General features: G+C 43.9%; 1 protein-coding gene across 2 annotated transcripts in view; it reads right to left on the bottom strand.

The window, feature by feature from the left end:
* MYH9 (myosin heavy chain 9) overlaps nt 1-26,590 on the bottom strand; it is an 807,001-nt gene that overhangs the window by 40,966 nt on the left and 739,445 nt on the right. For both annotated transcript variants that reach the window (XM_033935132.1, XM_033935133.1), the window contains exon 38: nt 22,639-22,847. In XM_033935132.1, the coding sequence (XP_033791023.1) occupies nt 22,639-22,847 (209 nt within the window). The remainder of the gene's footprint in view (nt 1-22,638; nt 22,848-26,590) is intronic.

Below are 26,590 nucleotides of genomic sequence, written 5' to 3'. Positions count from 1 at the left end.
GGCCTCCGGAAGGGTGTTCCATGTGTCCACCACCCTCTGTGTGAAGAAGAATTTCCTTGCGTTTGTTTTAAACCTGTCCCCCTTCAATTTCATCGAGTGACCCCTTGTTCTTGTGGTTTCTTACAAATTGAAAAATCTATCCTTGTCAACCTTTTCGATGCCCCTCAGGATCTTGAAGGTCTCTATCATATCTCCTCTGAGTCTCCGCTTTTCCAGGGAGAACAACCCCAGCTTCTTCAGTCTGTCAGTGTATGTAAGGTTTTCCATACCCTTAATCAGTTTAGTTGCTCTTCTCTGGACTCTCTCAAGCATTGCCATGTCCTTTTTGAGGTACGGTGACCAGTACTGTACACAGTATTCCAGATGCGGGCGCACCATAGCCCGGTACAGTGGCAGGATGACTTCCTTCGTTCTGGTCGAGATACCCTTCTTAATGATACCTAACATTTGATTTGCTTTCCTCGAGGCTGTGGCGCATTGTGCCGACGCCTTCAGTGTTGTGTCTACCATCACTCCCAGGTCTCTTTCAAGGTTACTGACACCTAGCATTGATCCCCCCATTTTGTAAGTGAACATCGGGTTCCTTCTCCCTATATGCATGACCTTGCATTTCCCTACATTGAAGCTCATTTGCCACTTTTTCGCCCATTCTTCCAATGTCGTAAGATCCCTTTGGAGATTCTCGCAGTCTACCGTGGTTTCAACCTTGCTGAATAGTTTGGTGTCATCTGCGAATTTGATGACCTCGCATTTTGTTCCCGCCTCCAGGTCGTCAATGAATATGTTAAACAGGAGCGGTCCCAGCACTGACCCTTGAGGAACCCCGCTCGTGACCCCTTGCCAGTCCGAGTAGTGGCCCTTTACACCAACCCTCTGCTTCCTGTCTGCCAGCCAGTTTTTGATCCATCGGTGGACCTCCCCTCGCACCCCGTGATTCCATAGCTTCTTGAGCAACCGCTCATGTGGTACCTTATCGAAGGCTTTTTGGAAGTCTAGGTAGATTATGTCTATGGGTTCACCTTTGTCCACCTGGTTATTTACCCCCTCAAAGAAGTACAATAAGTTTGTGAGGCACGACCTACCCTTGCAGAACCCATGCTGGCTCGACCTTAGCTGTCCATTTTTTTCGATATGGTCACAGATGCTGTCCTTGATCAGCGCCTCCATCATCTTTCCCGGGACCGATGTGAGGCTTACCGGCCTATAGTTTCCCGGGTCGCCCCTTGAACCCTTCTTGAAGATGGGCGTGACATTTGCTATTTTCCAGTCCTCCGGGATCTCTCCAGTTTTTAGGGATAGGTTGCATATTTGCTGAAGTGTCTCTGCTATTTCATTCCTTAATTCCTTGAGCACCCTTGGGTGAATGCCGTCCGGGCCTGGCGACTTGTCGCTCTTTAGCTTGTCTATCTGCCTGAGGACCTCCTCCTGGCTCACCTCTAATTGGACCAGCTTGCTATCTTGATCTCCATTTTCTATTTCCTCTGGTTCCGGAATTGAAATCTCATAATTATTATTATTGAAATCTCATAATAATACTGTGTCCCCACGAAGAGTGATATTCTCTATATCTTCGATTAATTCAATATCTAGGTCATCCTGTTGTCTTGGAGGTCTGTATATTATGCCAAGATACAGGCATTTGTCCTTCCCCCTGGTCAAATTCACCCAGAGGGATTCCCCGGTGTACCTGACATCCGCAATTCTTGTAACTTTAATGTCTTCTTTAGTACAAAGAGCTACCCCTCCTCCCATTTTGCCCTCTCTATCACGACGGAGTAAGTTGTAACCCAGTATGGCCATGTCCCCTCCATGGGAGTCCGTGAGCCAGGTCTTGGATATCGCCACCACATCTAGGTCGGCGTTCCTTATTTCCGTCTCTAATTCCAGAATCTTGTTGCTCAAACTGTGGGCATTGACGTACATAGCCCTCCATACCTTATGTTTGTTATGTCCCTGTGGAAATATTCCTGCCTGAGCTAACTTGCCTCCTTCAGTACCGTTTGCAAGGTGTGTACCTTCCCTAGAACCAGAATTACAATGTGTACATACCCTAGACTCGGAAATGTGTGTACTCACCTCAGACCTAGAGTTGCAATGAGTACTTACCCAAGACTTGGAAATGCAATGTGTACTTACCTCAGACATGGATTGGCAGCTTACCTCGCCAGGTTGGTTGTTTGTGCCAGTACCCTCCCCCAACTTACCTAGTTTAAAGCCCTATGTAGTAGGCAGGCTAGTCGGTGTGTAGGTGGGCCATTTAACCCTGGGGGAGCATACTGATATGCTTGTAAAGAAATGTTGCACTCATCAAAAAATACTTTGACCCTACTTCTTTCAGACTACTAGTTCAATCATTAATTTTATCTATTCTTGATTATTGCAATATAATTTATTTGGGAGCTTATAAAACTGTCTTAGGAAGATTAAGGCTAATCCACAATACAGCGGTCCATTTAATTTTTGGATTAAAAAAAACAGGAACATGTCAGCCCTTACTACCGTCAGCTGCACTAGTTGCCAATGAAAGCAAGAGTACTTTTCAAATTTGCCTGCATTTGCTATAAGATATTATTTGGATTAGCTCCGCTATATCTCCTCTCTCATTTTGAATGGTACTGTTCGACTAGGCCTACTCGGCGTACTGGTTTATTTACTTTTCCTAATCCCAAAAATTGCCGTTATAAAAAATATTTTGATCGATCTTTGGCTTATCAAGCAGGTAAAGTTCAAGTATGGTTAGACAACCTGATTCAACAATCTGCATCTTATTGCACCTTTAGAAAATTGGTTAAGACCTATTTGTTACTTGACTGATGACTATGTAACATAAGATCATAAGCATCGCCTCTGCCGAGTCAGACCATGGGTCCATCATGCCCAGCAGTCCGCTCCCGCAGTGGCCCCCCCAGGTCCATGACCTGTAAGTGATCCTTTACCTAAAACTTTTTATTTCATAATCATTTAATATCCTGTATAGTAACCCTCTATCTATACCCTTCAATCCCCTTTTCCTTCAGGAAATCATCCAATCCCATTTTGAAACCCAAAATCGTACTCTGTCCTACCACCTCCTCTGGAAACGCATTCCAGGTGTCTACCACCCTCTGAGTGAAGAAGAACTTCCTAGCATTTGTTCTGAATCTGTCTCCTTTCAATTTTTCTGAATGCCCTCTTGTTTTTGTTGCTTTTGTTGCCCCCGCTAGTCTGAAGAATGTGTCCCTCTCTACCTTCTCTATGCCTTTCATGATCTTATAAGTTTCTATCATGTCCCCTCTAAGTCTGCGCTTTTCCAGGGAAAAGAGCTCCAGCTTCTCTAACCTTTCAGCATATGAAAGGTTTTCCATGCCTTTTATCATCCTTGTTGCTCTTCTCTGGACCCTCTCGAGTATCGCCATATCCTTCTTAAGGTACGGCGACCAGTACTGAAGGCAGTACTCCAGATGCGGATGCACCATCGCCCGATACAGTGGCAGGATAACTTCCTTCATTCTGGTAGTGATACCTTTTTTGATAATGCCCAACATTCTGTTCGCATTCTTTGAGGCCGTTGCGCATTGTGCCACCAGCTTCATTGTTTTAACCACCAAGACCCCCAAGTCCCCAAGTCTTTTTCTAGGTTGCCTTCCCCCAGTACCATCCCCCCATTGTGTAGTTATACCTCGGGTTTCCTTTCCCCATGTGCAAGACTTTACATTTCTCTACATTGAAGCTCATTTGCCATTTATTTGCCCACTCACTCAGTTTGTTCGGGTCCCTTTGTAGTTCTTTACATTCCTCAACAGTTCTAACCCTACTGGAGAGTTTTGTGTCGTCCACGAATTTTATAACTTCGCACTTCGTCCCTGATTCCAGGTCATTAATGAATATATTGAACAGCAGCGATCCCAGCACTGACCCCTGCAGGACACCACTCGTGACCTCTTTCTAGTCAGAGTAGTGTCCCTTTACTCCTACCCTCTGTTTCCTGTCTGTCAGCCAATTTCTGATCCATCTATTCACGTCCCCTTCCACCCTGTGGTTCCACAGTTTCCTTAGAAGGCGCTCATGGGGTACCTTGTCGAAGGCTTTTTGGAAGTCCAGATATATGATGTCTAAGGGGTCACCTTTGTCCAATTGTTCGTTTGGCATGATCTTCCTTTACAGAAACCATGCTGGCTTGTTCTCATCAAATTATTTTTTTTCTATATGCTCATTGATACTGTCCTTGATCAATGATTTGGCCATCTTCCCCAGAACTGAGGTTAAGCTCACCAGCCTGTAGTTCCCTGGGTCGCCTCCTGATCCTTTTTTGAAGATAGGTGTAACATTCGCTGTCCTCCAGGATTACCCCCGTTTTCAAGGATAGGTTACAAATCTGCTGCAGTAACTCCGCTGTTTCGTCTCTGAGCTCTTTCAGTATTCTCGGGTGGATTCCGTCTGGGCCCAGAGATTTGTCAGTTTTTAATCTATCTATCTGTTTGAGTACGTCTTCGAGGCTTATCTCCATGGATGATAATTTTCCCTCTTGATCCCCCTTGAAGATTTTTTCCGGTTCCAGCACGTTGGATGTATCCTCTCTTGTAAAGACCGACGAGAAGAATGTGTTTAGTCTGTCTGCCACCTCTTCTTCCTCCTTCACCACTCCCTTCCTGTCTCCCTCATCCAGAGGTCCCACCTCCTCCCTCACCGGCTGTTTTCCTTTCACATATCGGAAGAATGGTTTAAAATTTCGTGCCTCCCTGGCAAGTCTCTCTTCATATTCTTTTTTTTTTTGCTTTTCTGACCACGCGGTGACATTCTTTTTGATGCTTCCTGTGCTCTTTCCAATTTTCCTCGGTTTTATCCTTTTTCCACTTCCGGAATGATTTTTTCTTGTCTCCTATCACATTTTTAACTTCATTGGTTATTCACGCAGGGTCTTTTGCTTGATTCTTTTTGCACCCTTTTCTAAATCTGGGTATATACAGGTTTTGCGCCTCGTTTATCATGTCCTTGAATAAAGACCAGCTTGCTCTACCGTTTGTGCTTTCCTGGAGCTGTTCCTGAGTTTCTTCTTCACCATTTGTCTCATGGCATCATAGTTCCCTTTCTTGAAGTTAAACGTTGTTGCAATGATTCTCTTCCCCTTTGGCATTCCTATTTCCACTTTGAACTGGATCATGTTGTGATCACTGTTTCCTAATGGTCCCACTACTTCTACTTCCTTGGCAGGTCCTTTCAGCCCGTTGAGGATTAAATCCAGAATAGCACTCCTTCTCGTTGGTTCCTTGACAAGCTGTTTCATGAAGTAGTCCCATACAGCCACCAGGAACTCCGTTTCCTTTAGTACAGTCCCATCTTTATCTCGGCTCCCTTTCTTCCCAGTATTTTAACCCATAGTGATTCCAGTTGGTTATTTGTCGCTGCTGCTTCCACTCTGGTCGAGTGAATGGTGTCCTTTATGTAAAGTGCTACTCCACCTCCTTTCTGATGTGTCCTGTGTCTCTTCGGTAGAGCTTGTACCCTGGCAGTATTATGTCCCATTTGTTTTCCTTGTTCCACCATGTTTCCGTGATTGCTATGATGTCTAGGTTCTCATCTTTGGCCATGACTTCTAGTTCCCCCATTTTGTTCTTTAGGCTCCTTGCATTAGTGTACATGCAGTTCAAGTCTTGGTATTTTTTCTTCCTTGCTATTTTCCCTTGCGTTTCATTTTTTCTTTCTGTCCCCTTCCTGTCCTGTCAATTCCTGATTTTTGTCTCTCTCGTCATCCCCTTATGGTACGGTTCTTATTGTCCTCCTTTTGTTCCTTCCCTTCGTCTTGCTCCATTTCGACTTTCCCTTGTAGTACACTCCTCCTATCCTCCTCTTGTTTCGTCCGGTTCCCTTGGTTTTTTAGCTCCTGTTTTGTGCCATTTGGGTCTTCCCTTTTGTAATCAATTAGTATAGACTGTGTTGTTGAAGAAGTCTATTTAGATGGGAAAGTGAAAATCAACGAACAATGCAAAGGTTGGTCACTGGTAAGACCCCCTCGTGATTTTCCCAACGTTATGTTAAATATAACTGACCCTCAGAAATGCCACCAGCCAATGTGTTTCATAGTAGTTGGATTTATACATTACATCCTCACCGGGTCACTTTGATCATATTTTCAAATTCGTGAGTGGTTGCGTCGTGGGAAACCAATTCTAGTTGAGGTAAATAGTTCTAGTTATTTCGAGGTGAATGGTTTTAAGTGTTTTGAAAGAACAATAGAGTTTAATATAGTTTCTTAATGCTTCTTAATGTTCTAGGGATCATAACCCTGATGAAACCCGTGGTGGGTGAAACATGTAGGTGACAGTATCCCTTAGAATGGACCACCTAAGCTAAGCTAAGTATTAGCTTTATATTTATAATAAGTTTTATCTTTGCACTTTATGGAAAAATTAATATATTCACAAATTTGAAAATATGATCAAAGTGACCCGGTGAGGATGTAATGTATAAATCCAACCACTATGAAATACATTTGAGTGGCTGGTGGCATTTCTGAGGGTCAGTTATATTTAACATAACTGGCTACCGCGACCTCTTATGGCAAGTCGTGGTACCACAGGAAATGCCGCGAGCAGCTGTGAAATGTCACGGAAGCCAATTTAGAAGGCAGCTGTGTGGAGGGAGGACCAAGAGGACCACACTCCTGCCGTAAAAACCCCCACTGAACCACCAGGTACTTTGGTAGGCCCAGGTGGGGGGTAGGGATCACGGGGATGGGAGGGAGATTAAAGGGTTGGGGCCTGGAAAGGGAAGAGAACCTTGGCTATGGGTTTGGTGGGGGGGTGCTGGCAGGGGCAGTGGATGGGAGGGAGGGAAGAGAGGTGCAAAGACCTTCAGGGAGTTGGAGGGAAGAAAAGAGGGGAGAAGCTAGCCCTTGGGGAGGGAAGAGTGAGAGACCTGGAATATCTCAAACTCCCTTCTCTACTCATTGCGGCACATTGTAAATCTTATGTCAGATTTTTAGGATAAATTGGCTCTCTGCTTTAAAAAGGTTGCCGACCCCTGGTCTAGGGGTATGATTGGGGGTGGCAGTTGTGTACTAGTTTATGGTCCTGTTGCTGATTAAAATATTTATATATTTCGTCAGACAAACACAAAAACCTATAGCAGCAATTCAGTGTTTTTCCTTAACAGGGAAAGAAAAAAAAATAAAGCTGGGATTAGAAAGTAAAGATACATACCTTAGCAAGTGTTCTCCTAGGACAGCAGAATATATTCTCACACGTGGGTGACATCCACACAACCTGGTACAGATACAGTTCTCCCTACATATTCATGGGGGTTAGGTGCAGAGCCGGCCCGTGAAGTTTTTTGGCCGATTCTAACCCACCTCCCGCCTCCCTCCTGCGTCCCCAGATCTTACCTGGTGGTCTAGTGGTGACGCGGGACAGGATCAATCTTCCTATGCTCCTGCCCCGTGCAGAGATGTCATCAAAATGGCTGCCGTGAGTTCCCATTGTAGTCTAGAGATATTTTCTAAATAGATAAGTTTTCAGGTAGGAGGGGGTGTTCTTTAATTCTGATGGTAAAGAATCCACCATATTGTTGCCAGGAATGGAAAGGTTGTAGATTGAATAGTTTTGTATTTGATTCCTTTAGGATTTGGGAATCTTATTCTCAAATGGTTGCAGATCAGGTTGTAATTTGTCACATTGGGTGGCATTTCTATTAAGTTCAACATATAGTCTGGTATTTTTTCATAGAAGATTAAAAAGATCAGTGAACATAGTTTAAAAATACATCTTGCTTTGAAGGGCAGCCAATGTAGTTCAAGGTATTGCGGTATCACTTTGTCATTTCTAGCTGCTGAGAAAATAAGACTGGCTACTACATTTTGATTGATTTGTAGGTTTTTTTTACATATATTTACTTTGCATCCTACATAAATGATATTGCAATAATCTAGTTGGGATAGTACTAGTGCCAGAACCAAGATCTGAAAGTTTTCTTTGTCGAAACTATGCCAAATTAGCCTCAATTTTCTCAATGTTGTGAATATTTTCTTGGTTAATGTTCGTGGTTTGTGTCTACCAGAATAGGCTGTCATCGAATCTAACCCCCTAGGATTCTCGGTTCTGAATCCAGTTTCAGTGGGGTGTTATGCAGTGTTATCTGAGTGTCATTGGTGGTGATTCTGGGTGGGCATCATCAATTAAAAAAAAAAAAAAAATTCTCTTTATGTAGTTTCAGTTAGCACCCACTGACCTAATCCTATCCTCTGGTGCAACACTAAATGTAGAGAAGACCTCCAAGGTGCTTGGAATACTGCTCGACTCCACACTTTCCTATGAACCTCAAGTATACAGTCATACATAGTAGATGACGGCAGATAAAGACCCGAATGGTCCATCCAGTCTGCCCAACCTGATTCAATTTAAATTTTTTAATTTTTTTTCTTCTTAGCTATTTCTGGGCAAGAATCCAAAGCTTTACCCGGTACTGTGCTTGGGTTCCAACTGCCGAAATCTCTGTTAAGACTTACTCCAGCCCATCTATACCCTCCCAGCCATTGAAGCCCTCCCCAGCCCATCCTCCACCAAACGGCCATATACAGACACAAACCGTTCAAGTCTGCCCAGTACTGGCCTTAGTTCAATATTTAATCTTATTTTTTGATTCTAGACTCTGTGTTCATCCCACGCTTCTTTGAACTCAGTCACAGTTTTACTCTCCACCACCTCTCTCGGGAGCGCATTCCAGGCATCCACCACCCTCTCCGTAAAGTAGAATTTCCTAACATTGCCCCTGAATCTACCACCCCTCAACCTCAAATTATGTCCTCTGGTTTTACCATTTTCCTTTCTCTGAAAAAGATTTTGTTCTACGTTAATACCCTTCAAGTATTTGAACGTCTGAATCATATCTCCCCTGTCTCTCCTTTCCTCTAGGGTATACATATTCAGGGCTTCCAGTCTCTCCTCATACGTCTTCTGGCGCAAGCCTCCTATCATTTTCGTCGCCCTCCTCTGGACCGCCTCAAGTCTTCTTACGTCCTTCACCAGATACGGTTTCCAAAATTGAACACAATATTCCAAGTGGGGCCTTACCAATGACCTGTACAGGGGCATCAACACCTTCTTCCTTCTACTGACTACGCCTCTCTTTATGCAGCCCAGCATCCTTCTGGCAGCAGCCACTGCCTTGTCACACTGTTTTTTCACCTTTAGATCTTCGGACACTATCACCCCAAGGTCCCTCTCCCCGTCCGTGCATATCAGCTTCTCTCCTCCCAGCATATACGGTTCCTTCCTATTATTAATCCCCAAATGCATTACTCTGCATTTCTTTGCATTGAATTTTAGTTGCCAGACATTAGACCATTCCTCTAACTTTTGCAGATCCTCTTTCATCTTTTCCACTCCCTCTTCGGTGTCTACTCTGTTACAAATCTTGGTATCATCTGCAAAAAGGCACACTTTTCCTTCTATCCCTTCAGCAATGTCACTCACAAACATATTGAACAGGATTGGCCCCAGCACTGATCCCAGAGGGACTCCACTACTCACCTTTCCTTCCTTCGAACGACTTCCATTAACCACCACCCTTTGATGTCTGTCCGACAGCCAGTTTCTGACCCAGTTCACCACTTTGGGTCCTAACTTCAGCTCTTCAAGTTTGTTCAACAGCCTCCTATGAGGAACTGTATCAAAGGCTTTGCTGAAATCCAAGTAAATTACATCTAGCATATGTCCTCGATCCAACTCTCTGATCACCCAATCAAAAAATTCAATCAGGTTCGTTTGGCACGATTTACCTTTTGTAAAGCCATGTTGCCTCGGATCCTGTAACCCATTAGATTCAAGGAAGTACACAATCCTTTCTTTCAGCAAAACTTCCATTATTTTTCCAACAACTGAAGTGAGGCTCACCGGCCTGTAGTTTCCTGCTTCATCCCTGTGACCACTTTTATGAATAGGGACCACATCCGCTCTCCTCCAATCCCCAGGAATCACTCCCGTCTCCAGAGATTTGGAACAAGTCTTTAATAGGACTCGCCAGAACCTCTCTGAGCTCCCTTAGTATCTTGGGATGGATCCCGTCTGGGTCCCATCGCTTTGTCCACCTTCAGTTTTTCAAGTTGCTCATAAACACCCTCCTCCGTGAACGGCGCAGAATCTACTCCATTTTCCTGTGTAACTTTGCTAGACAATCTCGGTCCTTCTCCAGGCTTTTCTTCTGTGAACACAGAACAGAAGTATTTGTTTAGCACATTTGCTTTCTCCACATCACTTTCCACATATTGGTTCCCAGCATCTTTTAGCCTAGCAATTCCTTTTTTCATCTTCCTCCTTTCACTAATATATCTGAAAAAATTTTTGTCTCCCTTTTTTACATTTTTAGCCATTTGTTCTTCCGCCTGTGCTTTCGCCAGACGTATCTCTCTCTTGGCTTCTTTCAGTTTCACCCTGTAGTCCTTTCTGCTCTCCTCGTCTTGGTTTTTTTAATATTTCACGAACGCCAACTCTTTCGCCTTTATTTATTATTCGCCAGTCTCTGGAAAAAAAAATTCTACAGCTGAAAGGAGCTATAAAAATGGCTATGGAACTTTATGTGAAGAAAATAAATAAAAACAAGAGAAAAAGAAAACCAACGTGGTTCTCTAAACAAGTGGCAGAGAAAATAAAGGCAAAAGAGTTGGCGTTCCTGAAATATTAAAAACCCCAAGAAGAGTACAGAAAGGACTATTGGGTGAAACTGAAAGAAGCCAAGAGGGAGATGCACCTGACGAAAGTTCAGGCGGAAGAGCAAATGGCTAAAAATGTAAAAAGGAGACAATTTTTTTTTCCGGATATATCAGTGAAAGGAGGATGATAAAAAATGGAATTGCTAAACCAAAATATGCTAGGAACCGATAAGTGGAGAGTGATGAAGAAAAAGCAAACGTACTAAACAAATCCTTCTGTTCTGTGTTCATGGAAGAAAAACCTGGAGAAAGACCAAGATTGTCTGGCAAAGTTACACTAGAAAATGGAGTAGATTCTTTGCCGTTCATGTAGGAAAGTGTTTATAAACAACTTGAAAAACTGAAGGTGGACAAAGTGATGGGACCAGACGGGATCCATCCCAGGACACTGAGGGAGCTCAGAGAGGTTCTGGCGGGTCCTATTAAAGACTTATTCAACAAATCTCTGGAGATGGGAGTGGTTCCTGGGGAATGGAGAAGAGGGATGTGGTCCCTATTCTCAAAAGTGGTCACAGGGATGAAGCGTGAAACTACAAGTTCAGTAAGCCTCACTTCGGTTGTTGGAAAAATAATGGAAGTGTTGCTGAAAGACAGGATAGTGAACTTCCTAGAATCTAATGGGTTACAGGATCAGAGGCAACATGGCTTTACTAAAGGTAAATCGTGCTAAACAAACCCGATTGAATTTTTTTGATTGGGTGACCAGAGAACTGGATTGAGGACATATGCTAGATGTAGTTTACTTAGATTTCAGCAAAGCCTTTGACACGGTTTCTCAAAACAAACTTGAAGGGCTTAAGTTAGGACCCAAAGTGGAGAACTGGATTAGAAACTGGTTGATGGACAGACGCCAGAGGGTGGTGGTTAATGGAAGTCGTTCGGAGGAAGGAAAGGTGAGTAGTGGAGTCCCTCAGGGTTCAGTGCTGGGGGCCGATCCTGTTCAATATGTTTGTGAGTGACATTGCTGAAGGGTTAGAAGGAAAAGTTTGCCTTTTTGCGGATGATATCAAGATTTGTAACAGAGTAGACACCGAAAAGGGAGTGGAAAACATGAAAGGATCTAGAACATAAGCATCGCCTCTACTGAGTCAGACCACAGGTCCATCATGCCCAGCAGTCTGCTCCCGCAGCGGCCCCCTAGGTCAATGACCTGTAAGTTATCTATTACTCTAAAGCATTTTGTATTGCATAGTACCCCTCTATTTGTACCCCTCAATCCCCTTTTCCTTCAGGAACTTGTCCAGTCCCATTTTGAAACCCACAATCGCACTTTGTTTTACCACTTCCTCTGGAAGCGCATTCCAGGTGTCCACCACCCTCTGAGTGATGGATAGAGGAATGGTCTAAAATCTGGCAACTAAAATTCAATGCAAAGAAATGCAGAGTAATGCATTTGGGGATTAATAATCGGAAGGAGCCGTATATGCTGGGAGGGGAGAGGCTGATATGCATGGATGGGGAGAGGGACCTTAGGGTGATAGTGTCCGAAGATCTAAAGGCAAAAAAAAAAACAGTGCGACAAGGTGGTGGCTGCTGCCAGAAGGATGCTGGGCTGTATAAAGAGAGGCGTAACCAGTAGAAGAACGAAGGTGTTGATGTCCCTGTACAGGTCGTTGGTGAGGCCCCACTTGGAGTATTGTGTTCAGTTTTGGAGACCATATCTGGCGAAGGACGCAAATGCTTGAAGCAGTCCAGGAGGGTGACAAAAATGATAGGCTTGCAACAAAAGACATATGAGGAGAGACTGGAAGACCTGAATATGTATACCTTAGAGTAGGGGTAGACAATTCCGGTCCTCGAGAGCCAGAGCCAGGTCAGGTTTTCAGGATATCCAAAATGAATATGTATGAGATGGATGGAAATCTATCTCATGCATATTTATTGTGGATATCCTGAAAACCTGACCTGGCTCCAGCTCTCGAGGACCGGAATTGCCTACCCCTGCCTTAGAGGAAAGGAGGGACAGGGGAGATATGATTCAGACATTCAAATACTTGAAAGGTATTAACATAGAACAAATTTTTTTCCAGAGAAAGGAAAATGGTAAAACCAGAGGACATAATTTGAGGTTGAGGGGTTGGAGACTCAAGAGCAATATAAGAAAATTATTCTTTACAGAGAGGGTGGTGAATGCCTGGAATACGCTCCTGAGAGATGTGGTGGAGAGGAAAACAGTAACTGAGTTCAAAAAAGCATGGGATGAACACAGAGGATCTAGAATCAGAAAATAATAGTAAATATTGAAGAACTAAGGCCAGTACTGGGCAGACTTGCATGGTCTGTGTCTGTATATGGCCGTATGGGGGAGGATGGGCTGAGGAAGGCTTCAATGGCTGGGAGGGTGTAGATGGACTGGAGTGAGCTTTGACGGAGACTTCAGTAGTTGGAACCTAGGGCTGAGGAAGGCTTCAATGCCTGGGAGGGTGTAGATGGACTGGAGTGAGCTTTGACGGAGACTTCAGTAGTTGGAACCTAAGAACAGTACCGGGCATAGCTTTAGATCCCGGCCCAGAAATAGCTAAGGAGAAAAAAAAAAAAAAATAAAAAAAATCCAACAAATTTTTAGATTGAATCAGGTTGGGCAGACAAAATAGACCATTTGGGTCTTTATCTGCCATCATCTACTATGTTTATTTCTATAGCAACCATTTTGTAATTCTGGTTCAAATGCTAGTCCTAATGTAACTCGACTATTGCAATTCTCTCTATGCGGGCATAACCTCCTCCCAAGCGTACAAACTCCAATTGATTCAGAACACTGCAAACAGGCTCATATTCAGCTTAAAAAAATGCAACCATGTCTCTGATTACTACCGCATGCTTCATTGGCTGCCTGTAAATGCCCAAATCTTGTTTAAACTGTCCTACGTTGTACATCATGCACTAAACACCAATTCACTGGAGCAGATAACCCACTTGTTCTCCACATCCCTCTTCACCTCAACCAGGATCAACACCACCCACCAGCTGATCATCCTCTCATCCAAGCATATGAAATACATGCAAACAATCAACACCCTTTTCATGTATGTCACTACAAGAGCCTGGAATGCCCTTCCAACATTCATAAGAATAGAAATGACAATGTACCTATTTGATAAATTCCTTTCAGCTCATTAACTCTGCCCTCTCTCCATGACAATGTAATAGTCATAAGAACATAAGAATTGCTGCTGCTGGGTCAGACCAGTGGTCCATCATGCCAGCAGTCTGCTCACGTGGCGGCCCTCTGGTCAAAGACCGGCGCCCTAACTGAGACTAGCCCTACCTGCGTACTCTCTTGCTCACCAGGAAATTGTCTAACTTTGTCTTGAATCCCTGGAGGGTGTTTTCCCCTATGACAGACTCCGGAAGAGCGTTCCAGTTTTCTACCACTCTCTGGGTGAAGAAGAACTTCCTTACGTTTGTACAGAATCTATCCCCTTTAAACTTTTGAGAGTGCCCTCTCGTTCTCCCTACCTTGGAGAGGGTAAACAACCTGTCCTTATCTACTAAGTCTATCCCCTTCAGTACCTTGAATGTTTCAATCATGTCCCCTCTCAATCTCTTCTGTTTGAGGGAGAAGAGGCCCAGTTTCTCTAATCTTTCGCTGTACGGCAGCTCCTCCAACCCCTTAACCATCTTAGTCACTCTTCTCTGGACCCTTTCGAGTAGTACCGTGTCCTTCTTCATGTACGGTGACCAGTGCTGTACACAGTACTCCAGGTGAGGGTGCACCATGGCCCGGTACAGCGGCATGACAACCTCCGATCTGTTTGTGATCCCCTTCTTTATCATTCCTAGCATTCTGTTCGCCTTTTCGCAGCCGTCGCACATTGTGTGGATGGCTTCATCGACTTGTCGATCAGAACTCCCAAGTCCCTTTCCTGGGAGGTCTCTCCAAGTACCGCCCCGGACATCCTGTATTTGTGCATGAGATATTTGTTACTGTGATGTAACTACTTCCCCTCTTGCAAAAATGTAACCTTCCTCTATATTATGTTGTAACTTTTACTCCTATTGTTAATAGTGTAAACTTCCTCTACAATGTGATGTAACCATTTCCCCATGAAGCTGCATGGGCCTCTTATTTTGTAAATCACCTTGAACCTGTATGGGATAAGTGTGATCAAGAAATCCTGATTAGATTGGATTGTTAGCCCAGCCGGCAACTAGACGAGTAACTTCTACTGATTTGTTAATCTTATAATCTTTCTTGTAAAAAGAAATGCATATTGTTAATATCTGCATAGAAGTGAGGTCATTCTTGTCTAAGAAGTGTCCTAATGTTGACATTAGTACATTGAAAAGTATTGGGGAGAGTGGTGAACCTTGGGGTACTTCACATGATGCTGACCATTCTTCCAATCTTTCTCCATTCATTTTTACGCTGTATGTTCTTGTATGTTAGAAATCCTTCTCGCTAAGTGTACACTTTACCGCTTATCCCTAGAATGTTTACGATCACTAATAGGAGTTGATGGTCTATATCATATCAATTGCACTAGCTAAGTCAAATTGTAGTACAAAGCCTTGTCTGGTGCCCATGCATGTTCTAATCTTTAATGTCATGGCACAGAGTAGCATTTCAGTGCTATAGTGTTTTCTGAAACCCAATTGTATGGTATCTAATAGTTTATGGTATTCCAGGTACTTTCTGATTTGATTTACCACCATGCTTTCTTAAAGATTGACATGACGTGGGATTGAAGCTACTGGTCTGTAATTCTTGACATCGTTCATTTCTCCATTTTGATCTTTTGTTATGGATATTAGAATGGTTTTTCCTAAGTGTATGGGAAATATTCATTTTTCTAGTGAGTCAGTCAGTCTAATAGATAGGTTGTAGTATATTTTTGATGGATTTTTTTTGTAGGGAAATTGGGCATATGTCTAATGAGCATTGAGATTTAGTGTATTTGGGAAGTAATCTTATTAACTGTTTCTATGACTGGGGAGAATTCCTCACAGTACCTATCTGCTGGGAATTTTGTTTGTGAAGTCTTCTCATGATCTGCAAAGATGGAGAACAATATAAGGTGCATCAATGCTTACTATGCACCTGGGACAATGCCGTGCCTCACATAAGAGGAAGAATGTTTATACATCTTAGCTTTAATACATGCTACCTCCTCTGATGGGTGAGGTATGGAGGAAGACCGAGTCTTGTCTTTGAAAAGAGTCTGACTCTTGACAATTTATGTGGCATTTGTGCACACAGTTGTCGATACGATACTAATAATGATGCGGCTGTGCCTCAGGTTCTGAATCTCCCACCATGCTCAGTTGTCAGGTTTTACATGTCCTCTTTTGCATACATGGACAGAGATCATAGCTAATGTCCCAATGGTCAGGACCTAGACACTGAACATACCAATTATGGAGTTTTAGAGACCGAAATGGTCCAATTATGTCAAGTACATTTCTTTAAGTTACTTGGCACCCTCTGTCATGGAAAGAAAAATGGCCGATGTGAATTCAAAAGACTCAATGGCTCAGGAAGATCAAGTGAAAAAAGTATATTGAAAACAATCGATGCTCTTAGGGACGATAAAGGTTTCAAAGTAGCCCGAAGACCAAATCAAAAATGAAGAAAATTTAATTGAATTAAGGAAAATGGCTAAAAAATCAGAAAAATGAAGAATTATGAAGAGAAGTACAACAATAAAACAGGAAGGCACAAAAAGATATTTAAGTTTGACATGTTGAGGAGAAACCAAAGACACAGCTTCTCAGCTCTGTGGAAAAACTAAGAATTAGTGGTTCTGTGTGCCATTGTCAGGTGGGAAGGCACCAGCATGCAAGCAGTATGGGCAATGCCTAAAGATTTAATGTGACAGTGCACTTGATAGTGTCCATTCTGTGGAAGATGTCACCAACAAGTGAGAATATTATGTCTCTTGTCCTCGGAGAATAAAAGTGTTACTATAGCTTTTGATTATATTCAGGGAAATATGTGCATAGTAAAGGGAACACTGCTTCCTTTAATTTCTCAGATTAATACCAATTGCACAAAAAGCATAGTTACTTACCGTAACAAGTGTTATCCAGGGACAGCAGGCAGCTATTCTCACATATGGGTGAAGTCATCGATGGAGCCCAGATGCGGAAGCCTCGCAAGCAGATTTGCTTGAAGAAACTAGAAGTTTTGAGTCTACTGCACCGTGCATGCGCGAGTGCCTTCCCGTCCAGCGTAGGGCATGTCTCCTCAGTTCAGATAGCTAGCAGAGAAGCCAACCAGGGGAGGTGGGTGGGTTGTGAGAATAGCTGCCTGCTGTCCCTGGATAACACCTGTTACAGTAAGTAACTGTGCTTTATCCCAGGACACGCAGGCAGCCTATTCTCACATATGGGTGACCTCCAAGCTAACCAGAATAGGATGGTGGGAGAGTTGGCAAATTAGGAGAATAAATTTTGTAATACTGTCTGGCCAAACTGGCCATCCCGTCTGGAGAAAACATCCAGACAATAGTGAGAAGTGAAAGTATGAACCGAGGACCAAGTAGCAGCCTTGCAAATTTCCTCAATAGGTGTAGATCTGAAGAAAGCTACTGAAGCTGCCATTGCTCTGACTTCATGGGCTGTGACTCTACTCTGTAGGGGTAATCCAGCATGGGCATAGCAGAATGAGATACAAGCAGCCATCCAGTTGGAGATAGTACGCTTAGAGATGGGATGCCCCAACTTGTTTGGATCGAAGAGACAAAAAGTTGAGGAGCAGATCTGTGTGGTTTGGTGTGTTCCAAATAGAAGGCCAAAGCACGTTTACAATCCAAAGTATGAAGAGCTGATTCTCCAGGATGAGAATGAGGCTTTGGAAAAAACACTGGAAGAACAATGGATTGGTTGAGATGAAATTCTGAAACCATCTTAGGAAGGAATTTAGATGAGTACGAAGGACCACCTTGTCATGATGGAACACAGTGAAAGGTGGATCAGCAACTAAAGCTTGCAGCTCACTGACTCTTCGAGCAGAAGTGAGGGCAATGAGAAACACCACTTTCCAAGTGAGATACTTCAGATGAGCCTTGTCAATTGGTTCAAATGGAGGCTTCATCAATTGAGCAAGGACAACATTGAGGTCCCAAACCACAGGAGGCGGTTTGAGAGGAGGTTTGACATTGAAAAGTCCTTTCATGAATCTGGAAACCACCGGATGAGCAGAGAGTGGTTTCCCTTCAATAGGCTGATGGAAAGCCGTAATTGCACTGAGATGGACTCGGATCGATATAGACTTGAGGCCAGAAATGGATAAGTGCAAAAGGTAATCCAAAACAGAAGATTAAGAAGGAATGTTGAGGCTCCTTATAGTGAGAAAAACACCATGTAGAAAATCTAGTCCATTGTTGGAGATAGCATTGTCTAGTGGTAGATTTCCTAGAAGCCTCTAAAACTGAAGAGGAGTCATGTTGAGAGGTACCAAGCTGTCAGGTGTAGAGACTGCAGGTTGGGATGAAGCAGAGATCCCTGACTGTGTAAGCAGAGAAGGAAAAACTGGTAGCTCTCTGCTGCTGAGTTGAATTAGAAGGGAGTACCAAGGTTGTCTCAGCCACCAAGGAGCAATCAGAATCATGGTGGCATGATCGTTCTTCAACTTAACCAGAGTCTTAAGAATGAGAGGGAATGTATAGAGGAAGAGATTCGTCCAATCCAGAAGAAAAGCATCTGCCTTGAGGCGATGAGGAGAGTATATCCTGGAGCAGAACTGAGGCAGTTTTTAGTTGTGGGGAGCTGCAAAGAGGTCTATTTGAGGCGTTGTCCAATGTGAAAAAAATGTGATGAAGAGGCGAGAAATGGAGTGTCCATTTGTGAGGTTGCAGAAGACGATTCAAGTTGTCCGCTAAGCAATTTTTCGCCCCTTGGATGTAGACAGCTTTGAGGAAGATGTTGTGGCGGATTGCCCAGTCCCAAACCTTCAGAGCTTCTTGATAAAGGGAGGCAGATCTTGTTCCCCCCTGTTTGTTGACATAATACATGGCGACTTGGTTGTCCGTCCAAATGAGGACTACCTGGTCGTGAAGATGTTGAAAAGCGTTGAGCCTTGAAAATTGCTCTGAATTCCAACAGATTGATGTGATATTGATGATCTGTACTGGTCCAGTGTCCTTGTGTACGGAGACCATCAAGATGAGCGCCCCAAGCGTAGGTCGAAGAATCTGTCGTGAGGACCTTCTGATGAGGGGGCGTTTGAAACAGCAAGCCTCTGGAGAGATTGGAAGAGAGCATCCACCAATGGAGAGAGTGCTTCAAAGAAGGAGTGACTGTTATGTGTTGAGAAAGTGGGTCGCAAACCTGCGTCCATTGAGAAGCCAGGGTCCATTGAGGAATTCTGAGGTGAAGTCTGGCAAAACGAGTCACGTGTACTGTGGAGGCCATGTGACCTAGGAGTACCATCATGTCTCTCACTGAGATGGAGGAGCGGGAAGAAACTATGACAGAGCTGCAGGAGAGCTTCCAGACGTTGTTGCGGAAGGAATGCTCTGAGTTGGATAGTGTCCAGAACAGCTCTGATGAATTGTAGATTCTGAGAGGGTTGAAGTTGTAATTTGGGAAAGTTGATTTCGAATCCCAAACTTTGTAGGAACCACGTAGTCCGCTACAATAATCCCCTGATATGCAGAATCTTTGATGAGCCAGTCATCTATGTAGGGAAATACCTGAAGACCATGGTTTCTGAGAGCTGCTGCTACCACTACCAGGCACTTAGTGAACACTCTGGGGGAGGATGCGAGGCCAAAGGGTAGCACTCTGTATTGAAAATGCAGATTCCCCACCTGAAATATGAGATATTGACAGGAGGATGGGAATATGAGTGTTGGCCTCCTTGAGATCCAGAGAGCATAACCAGTCGTTCTGCTCTAGAAGGGGATAAAGAGATCCAGGGACAACATTCAAAATTTTTCTTTCACTAAAAATTTGTTGAGAGCCCTGAGATCCAGAATGGGCCGCAGATCACCTGTCTTCTTCGGAACAAAGAAGTAATGGGAGTAAAACCCCCTGTTCTGCTATTTCAAAGGAACTGGTTCGATGGTATGGAGATGAAGCAGAGCTTGAGATTCCTGAAGAAAGGCGGTCTGGGATGGACCGGGATACTCTTGGAGAAAGCTCTGGTGGAATCTGAGTGAAATGAAGAGAGTATCCTTCCCTGATGATGGACAGCACCCAGAGGTCAGATGAAATTGTCGTCCATCGGTGGTAAAAATGATGGAGACGACCTCCTATAGGGGGAAGGGAAGTCAGAGACAAAATGGAGGAGGTTATGCTCTGTTCTAAATAGTCAAAAAGGCTGGGTAGCCTTAGGTGCAGCAGAAGGTTGAGATTTTTGTTGCTTCTGAGGCTACTTTTTCTTAGGAGGAGGGTGAGTGTAAGGAGCCGTCCTCGGAGCAAAACGCCTCTGGTAAATGGGAGGATGACGTGTAGACTTGGCAGGAGCTGGCTTTGGCTTAGGTCTGACAATAGAAGCAAAGGATTTTTCATGTTCATACAATTTCTTGGTGGCTGCCTTGATAGATTCATCGAAGAGGTCATTGCCTGCACAAGGAATATTAGCCAAGCGGTCCTGAAGATTAGGATCCATGTCAATAGTATGAAGCCAGGCAAGGCGACGCATTGCTACAGAACAAGCAACCGCCCAGGCAGACAACTCAAAGGCATCGTTAGAAGACTGAAGTAGATGTAATCTGAGTTGTGATAGAGAAGTGATGACTTCCTGAAATTCAAAGTGCTTCTGAGTGTCTAAATAGGTAAGAAATTTAGGCAAAAGAGCAATGAGGAACTCAAAATAGGTGACAAAATGGAAATTATAATTGAGGACTTTAGAGGACATCATGGCATTTTGATAGATGTGACGTCCAAATTTGTCCATAGTTTTCCCTTCTCTTCCAGGAGGAACTGTAGCATAAACCTTGGAAGGATGGGATCTTTGTAAAGAAGACTCCACAAGTAGGGATTGATGAGATAACTGCGAATTCTGAAATCCTTTACAATGGACAGTTTTATATCTGGAGCACAATTTTCCTGTAACAGCTGGAATTGCATAAGGAGTCTCCAGGCATCTGGTAAAAGTTTGAGACAAAAGCTTGTGAATAGGAAGCTTAAGTGATTCTGCCGGAGGTTGAGGAAGATGCATGACTTCGAGATACTCCTTAGAGTATTTGGAACCAGCATCCAGTTGAAGGTCCAAGTCCACAGCCATCTGATGAAGAAAAGAGGAGAAAGATAGCTGATCCGGTAATGCTTTGTCTCAAGAAGGACTCGAGGTCGAGGCAGCCTGGGTCAAAGATAAAGCTTCGGGTGGAAAAAAGGCCTCAAAAGAATAGGGAGACTTGGACGAGGCTATGGAAGCTGCTGAGTCCTCAAGGTGTGGAAGTGGAGACCTTGAACGAGGAGTCGGCGGTCTATTAGAAGTAGGTGTAGATCGAGGCTTAGTGGAGGAAGGATGCTCCTTAGAAGAACTATGCCTGGAAGGATGCCTCAATGAAGGCCTCGATCGTCGGTGAGAACGGTGCTTGGAAGCAGATCTCGAAGATCGAGGAAATTTCGCCCTGGAGAGGGAAGCAGCTGATGCAACCAATGAATGGATAGGACTGGAGGCTGTAGATCGAAGCTCCAGAGGCTTGATGGACTCCCAAAGACTCTACTCCTTGTATGGAGTGTGAGGATTCCTGTCGAGGCACTGGCAAAGAATCTGCTCATTGCTTCACTTGCTTGGATGCCAGACCAGACACTCGCAGAGACTCTGCTCCCTGTATAGAGTGTGTAGACTCAGACTGAGGCATAGGAAGAGGCTTGACCTCTCAGGAGTCTTCAGAATGCCCAGGCTGGATTAGAGTAGCTAGCTTCGGTCCAATTTTGGTGAGGAACTGAACAAATTGCTGCTCTAACATGGTCTGGAAGGAAGCCAGCAAAGATGGATCCGCGTCTGAAACCGGACCACCTGCCTTGGCTGGAGGTTCCATTGAGGCAGTGGAAATGTGCTTTGACTTGAAAGTCTTAGACACCTTAAGCACTACCGGTGGAACTGTCTGCTGAACTATCTGACCTGAGGATACAGGGGAAGATATAGCAGACGTCGTTGAGGAAAGAGCCGCTGCAAACGAAGAAGGTCTGATGAGGCTCCAAGTCGAAGCAGTGGAGGCAGGAGGGCCCTCGGTCGAAGGCGAGACTGAGGTTGGCTTCGGAATCGAAGAAGTGGACGAATCCATCTGAAAGAGTTTCTCCACTGAAAGTAAATGACGTTTAAGGGCTCGAGGTTGAAGAGTAGCACAGCGTTCGCACGACTTCGGATGATGTTGTGGCCCAAGACACTTGAGGCACCTGGTGTGAGGGTCCGTGAGAGAAATTGCACGTTGACACTATCTACACTTCTTGAAGCCTATCGCTGGCCAGGACATAGAAAGAAAAACAGCCGCTGCAAGGACAAAGCCCCTGGGCTGCGGCTGAGCGGCCTGCCCCAGCAGCTAAACGGAATAATTTTTTTTTTTTAAACTAGAATTAAAATAAAGAACGTACGAACAGCGATTCGTGAAGAAAAATAACACAAGTGTAGAGAAGGCACGAAGTAAAAAGTTAACCGCAGAGAGTCAAAGACGGACTTCTCGGCTCCGCGGAAAACTGAGAACTGAGGAAACGCGCGCTACACTGGGTGGGCAGGCACTCGCGCATGCACGGTGCGGTCGACTCGAAACTTCTAGTTTCTTCATGCAAGTCTGCTTGCGAGCTTCCGCATCTGGGCTCCGTCGATGACGTCACCCGTATGTGAGAATACGCTGCCTGCTTGTCCTGGGATAAAATATTTTAAAAACTAGTTAAGGGTACCAAGATACTTTAGCTTAGTTGGGCCTTCATAAACCACCTTACAACACAAAAAAATGGAGATCAAGTATCCTCATAATCCTACACTTCTCAGGCCTGTTGCCCTATTACACTTAAAGTATTAAGAGTAAGCCAGGAAGAAATGAATATGGATATGTATTTACTTAGTCTCCATTTCCAACTGTTCTTCTAGCTGTGCAATCTTGGCCTCTAGGGCTGTCATTGAAGATTTGAACTTAGATTTGACGGAGCTCTCCATCTCCTGCAGCTTGGCTTTTAGATCTTTATTTTGCCGTTCTAACTGCTGGCGGGCGTTCTCATTCTTCTGTGCATTGCTGCGCTCTGCATTCAGATCTGTATTTAACTGATCAATCTGTATAAAGAAAAAAGTAATTGCATTTTCTTCTAGCAATTTAGTACAGATAATTAAGTGACAAGAAAAGCAGTTTCTTAATCCAAAGAGCAAGTAAGCAAAGCTATGTATCTAAAGACAATAGTTCAACAACATGTGGATTATGGGCAGTAGACAAACTCACAAATGGAAGTCCAGATGATTGACAATGCATTTCAATAGGTCTGTAGAAGATAATAAATCAGTAACCTCTTATTTATGCTCATATCAGATGATAATAAATCAGTAATCTCTTATATTCAAGTACCAATGACAGCAGTGAGGTCAGAATAGTGAGGGTAAATGGATGTGTTCCAGGCCTCTCTGAAAATCAAAGGCTCCAGATAGGGCATCTGGGAGACACATCTACATGCTGCTATTTCAAATGGTGTGGAAACTTCTGCTTGTTCTGAGCTTGCTGCACTGTGCATTAAAAGTAGCAATGCAACACCACAAAGCTTCTGCTTAGTACTAGCTCGGTTTCTTGTTCTAGCATTTAGAACTCTGATTTTGGTTTAACAGGAGGGAGAAAGGAGAGAGAATGGACAGGGAGATGAGAAAAGCAAGATTCAACTCCTTTGGCTATGTTTTAACCAAGTTGTCAAGGATAAAATAATATTTTGCAAAATGTGCCCAACTGCAAAAACGTATACTGCAGAGTTGGACATCCTGTGAACCACCAACATATTGGCACTGGCGGAATCAATTATATATATAGGCTAGCTATATAGTCTTTATTGCAACATCAACCACAAAAGGAACACAAACATAAATCCAGCAATCAACCAGTACAAAAAAAAAAGGATACTGTTATCAGTTAATGCGTATTTTGCCCTGAATCTCCCTCCCCCCTTTTCCTCCCCCAATAACCTCCTTAAAAGGCAGCTCTACTAGAGAATGACCAGGGGACAAATTTGTCCTCGACCCCATGGGATCTATCTCCACCTCCATCCACACGAGTTCTGTCCCTGCCCCATCCCTGCGAGCTTTGTCCTCATCTGCACAAGCCTCAAACACTTATGATTTTTTAAAGTGTTCATCTGCACAAGCCTCGAAGACAGAGCTTGCAGGGATGGGGCAGGGAAGGAACAGAACAGGGACAGATATAGATCCTGTGGGGTCAGGGACAAATTTGTCCCCATGCCATTCTCTATCCAGTACAGCAAGAAGTCAAAACACATACAATCTGGGAATAGACAATATATCCTTGTAACCATCACACATTGTAATGTGAGCTAGAAAGTAAAGAACCTAAACACAACAACAGGAAGACACTTCACATGTAACCCAAATTGTGATCTAACTCTTAAATTGTGATCTAATTTGATCTGGAAGGGCCAATGGCGCTATTTCAGAGCCACATAATTACCATCTTCGCCATCAGTACCAAAAAGGCAACTAGAGTATACTATTTGTCCATGCCTCTGGGAGAAGACCCATCAGGCATTTCACAGGGTCTGCATCCCACATCTCATTTGTCCATTGTCGAATACAGGACCACATCTCCTTCCAAAATTTCTGAATTGAGCAGTCCCACCAAGGATGTTCATATGAACTCACTGTTCTGCCACCAGTAGCTTCATGCTAGTTTATAGTATAGCTCGGTGTCTCTCAAACTGTGCCACGGCACAGTGGGCCAGGCACTAGTGACCTGGATTGGCCACCGTGAGAACGTGCTACTGGGCTTGATGAACCATTGGTCTGACCCAGTAAGGCTATTCTTATGCCAGGTGTGTCACGAGAGATTCCAGGATTTTACTTAATTTTTAAAAATTCCCTTCTTAAGTATACACTAGAATAGATGCCATGTATGTCACGTATGCAAGAGTCCGTTAATGTTTTGAGCATCTGTGTGTGTAAGAATACAACCGCTCAGAAGAGCATCATTCTTGGACGTGACTGGTCCTTGAAAACTAACGGTAAGTAAAGCACAGTTACTTACTGTAACAAGTAATATCCAGGGACAGCAGGCAGATACTCTCACATGTGGGTGATGTCAACCACGGAGCCCCGGTATGGACAGCTTTAAAAGAGCACTGCCACTTTAAGAACTTAAATTTGTGAACTGCCTGCACCGTGCATGTGCAAGTGCCTTCCCACCCAACGCAGACTCTTGGCTCCTCAGTTCCATAAGCAAGCTAAGAAGTCAACCAGGGGAGATGGGTGAGTTGTGAGAATATTTGCCTGCTGAATTAGGTTGTCCTGACACTGTTGAGGAAGAAACGCCCTGAGTTGAACCCTAACTAGTAGGGCTCTGATGAGCTGAAGATTCTGAGAAGGCTGAAGCTGAGAGTTGGGAAAATTGATCTCAAATCCCAAATTATGAAGGAATAAAATAGTCTGCTGTGTCGCTAAGAGGATACCCTGAGATGAATGATCCTTGATGAGCCAGTCGTCTAGATAGGGAAAGACTTGAAGACCCTGAGACTGCTGCCACCACTACCAGACATTGGGAGAAGATGCCAGGCCAAAAGGTAGAACCTTGTACTGAGTGTGGTGATGCGCCACTGAGGTACTGGATGATTTGGAATGTGAGTGTAAGCCTCCTTAAGATCTAGAGAGCATAACCAATCGTTGTGATTCAATAAGGGATAAAAAGTTGCCGAAGATAAACATTCAAAACTACGAGTACTGGCGCAAGGTGTAGAAATAGAGGGGACGCTGGGAACCAGTGATCATAATATGATCCGCTTCGACCTGGACACGGGGATGAAACATAGTAGATGATGGCAGATAAAACCCGAATGGTCCATCTAGTCTGCCCAACCTGATTCAATCTAAAAATTTGTTGGATTTTTTTTTTCTTTTCTTCTTAGCTATTTCTGTGCAAGAATCTAAAGCGCTGCCGGTACTGTTCTTAGGTTCCAATTACTGAAGTCTCCGTCAATGCTCACTCCAGTCATCTACACCCTCCCCAGCCCATCCTCCGCCAAACGGCCATATACAGACACAGACCGTGCAAGTCTACCCAGTACTGGCCTCAGTTCTTCAATATTTACTATTATTTTCCGATTCTAGATCTTGTGTTTATCCCACAGTTTTTTTGAACTCCATCACTGTTTTCAAATATCGATCCAGAATGATTGCCACGGCGCTGAACTTCCGAAAAGGAAATTACGAAGGGATGAGACTCATGATGGGGAAGAAGATCAAGAAGAGGATAAGCACTGAAAAGACGCTAGAGCAAGAAGGTCCCTTTTTAAGGACACAGTCACCGAGTCGCAAAATCTATATATATCAAAAATCAACAAGGGATCCAAGAGGAAAAAGAACAAGGAACCGGCATAGCTCATTGTAGCAGTGAAAGAAGCAATCAGGGACAAGAAGACTTCGTTTAAGGAATGGAAAAGGTCAAAAACAGACGAAAACTGGAAAAAGAACAAACAGCATCAAAGCAGGTACCATAAGGCAGTAAGAGGGACCAAAAGAGACTACAAGGAAAAAATAGCCAAGGAGGCAAAAAACTTCAAGCCATTCTTTCGATATATTAAGGGGAAACGACCCGCGAATGAAGCGGTTGGGCCGTTGGATGACCGAGGAATGAAGGGAGTTCTAAAGAAGGACAAAGCCATCGCTGATAAACTGAACACATTTTTTGCGTCTGTGTTTACCAAAGAGGATATACGCAACATACCGGAAGCCGACAGGCTATACACGGGAAACGAAGACGGGAAACTGACAGGGTTGACGGTCAGTCTAGAAGAGGTATGCTGGCAGATTGATAG

Source organism: Geotrypetes seraphini, chromosome 2 (genome assembly GCF_902459505.1).
Source record: "Geotrypetes seraphini chromosome 2, aGeoSer1.1, whole genome shotgun sequence".
NCBI classification, from domain to species: Eukaryota; Metazoa; Chordata; class Amphibia; order Gymnophiona; family Dermophiidae; genus Geotrypetes; species Geotrypetes seraphini.
The sequence above is the reverse complement of the archived record's forward strand: the minus strand, read 5'-3'. Positions and strand labels throughout refer to the sequence as shown.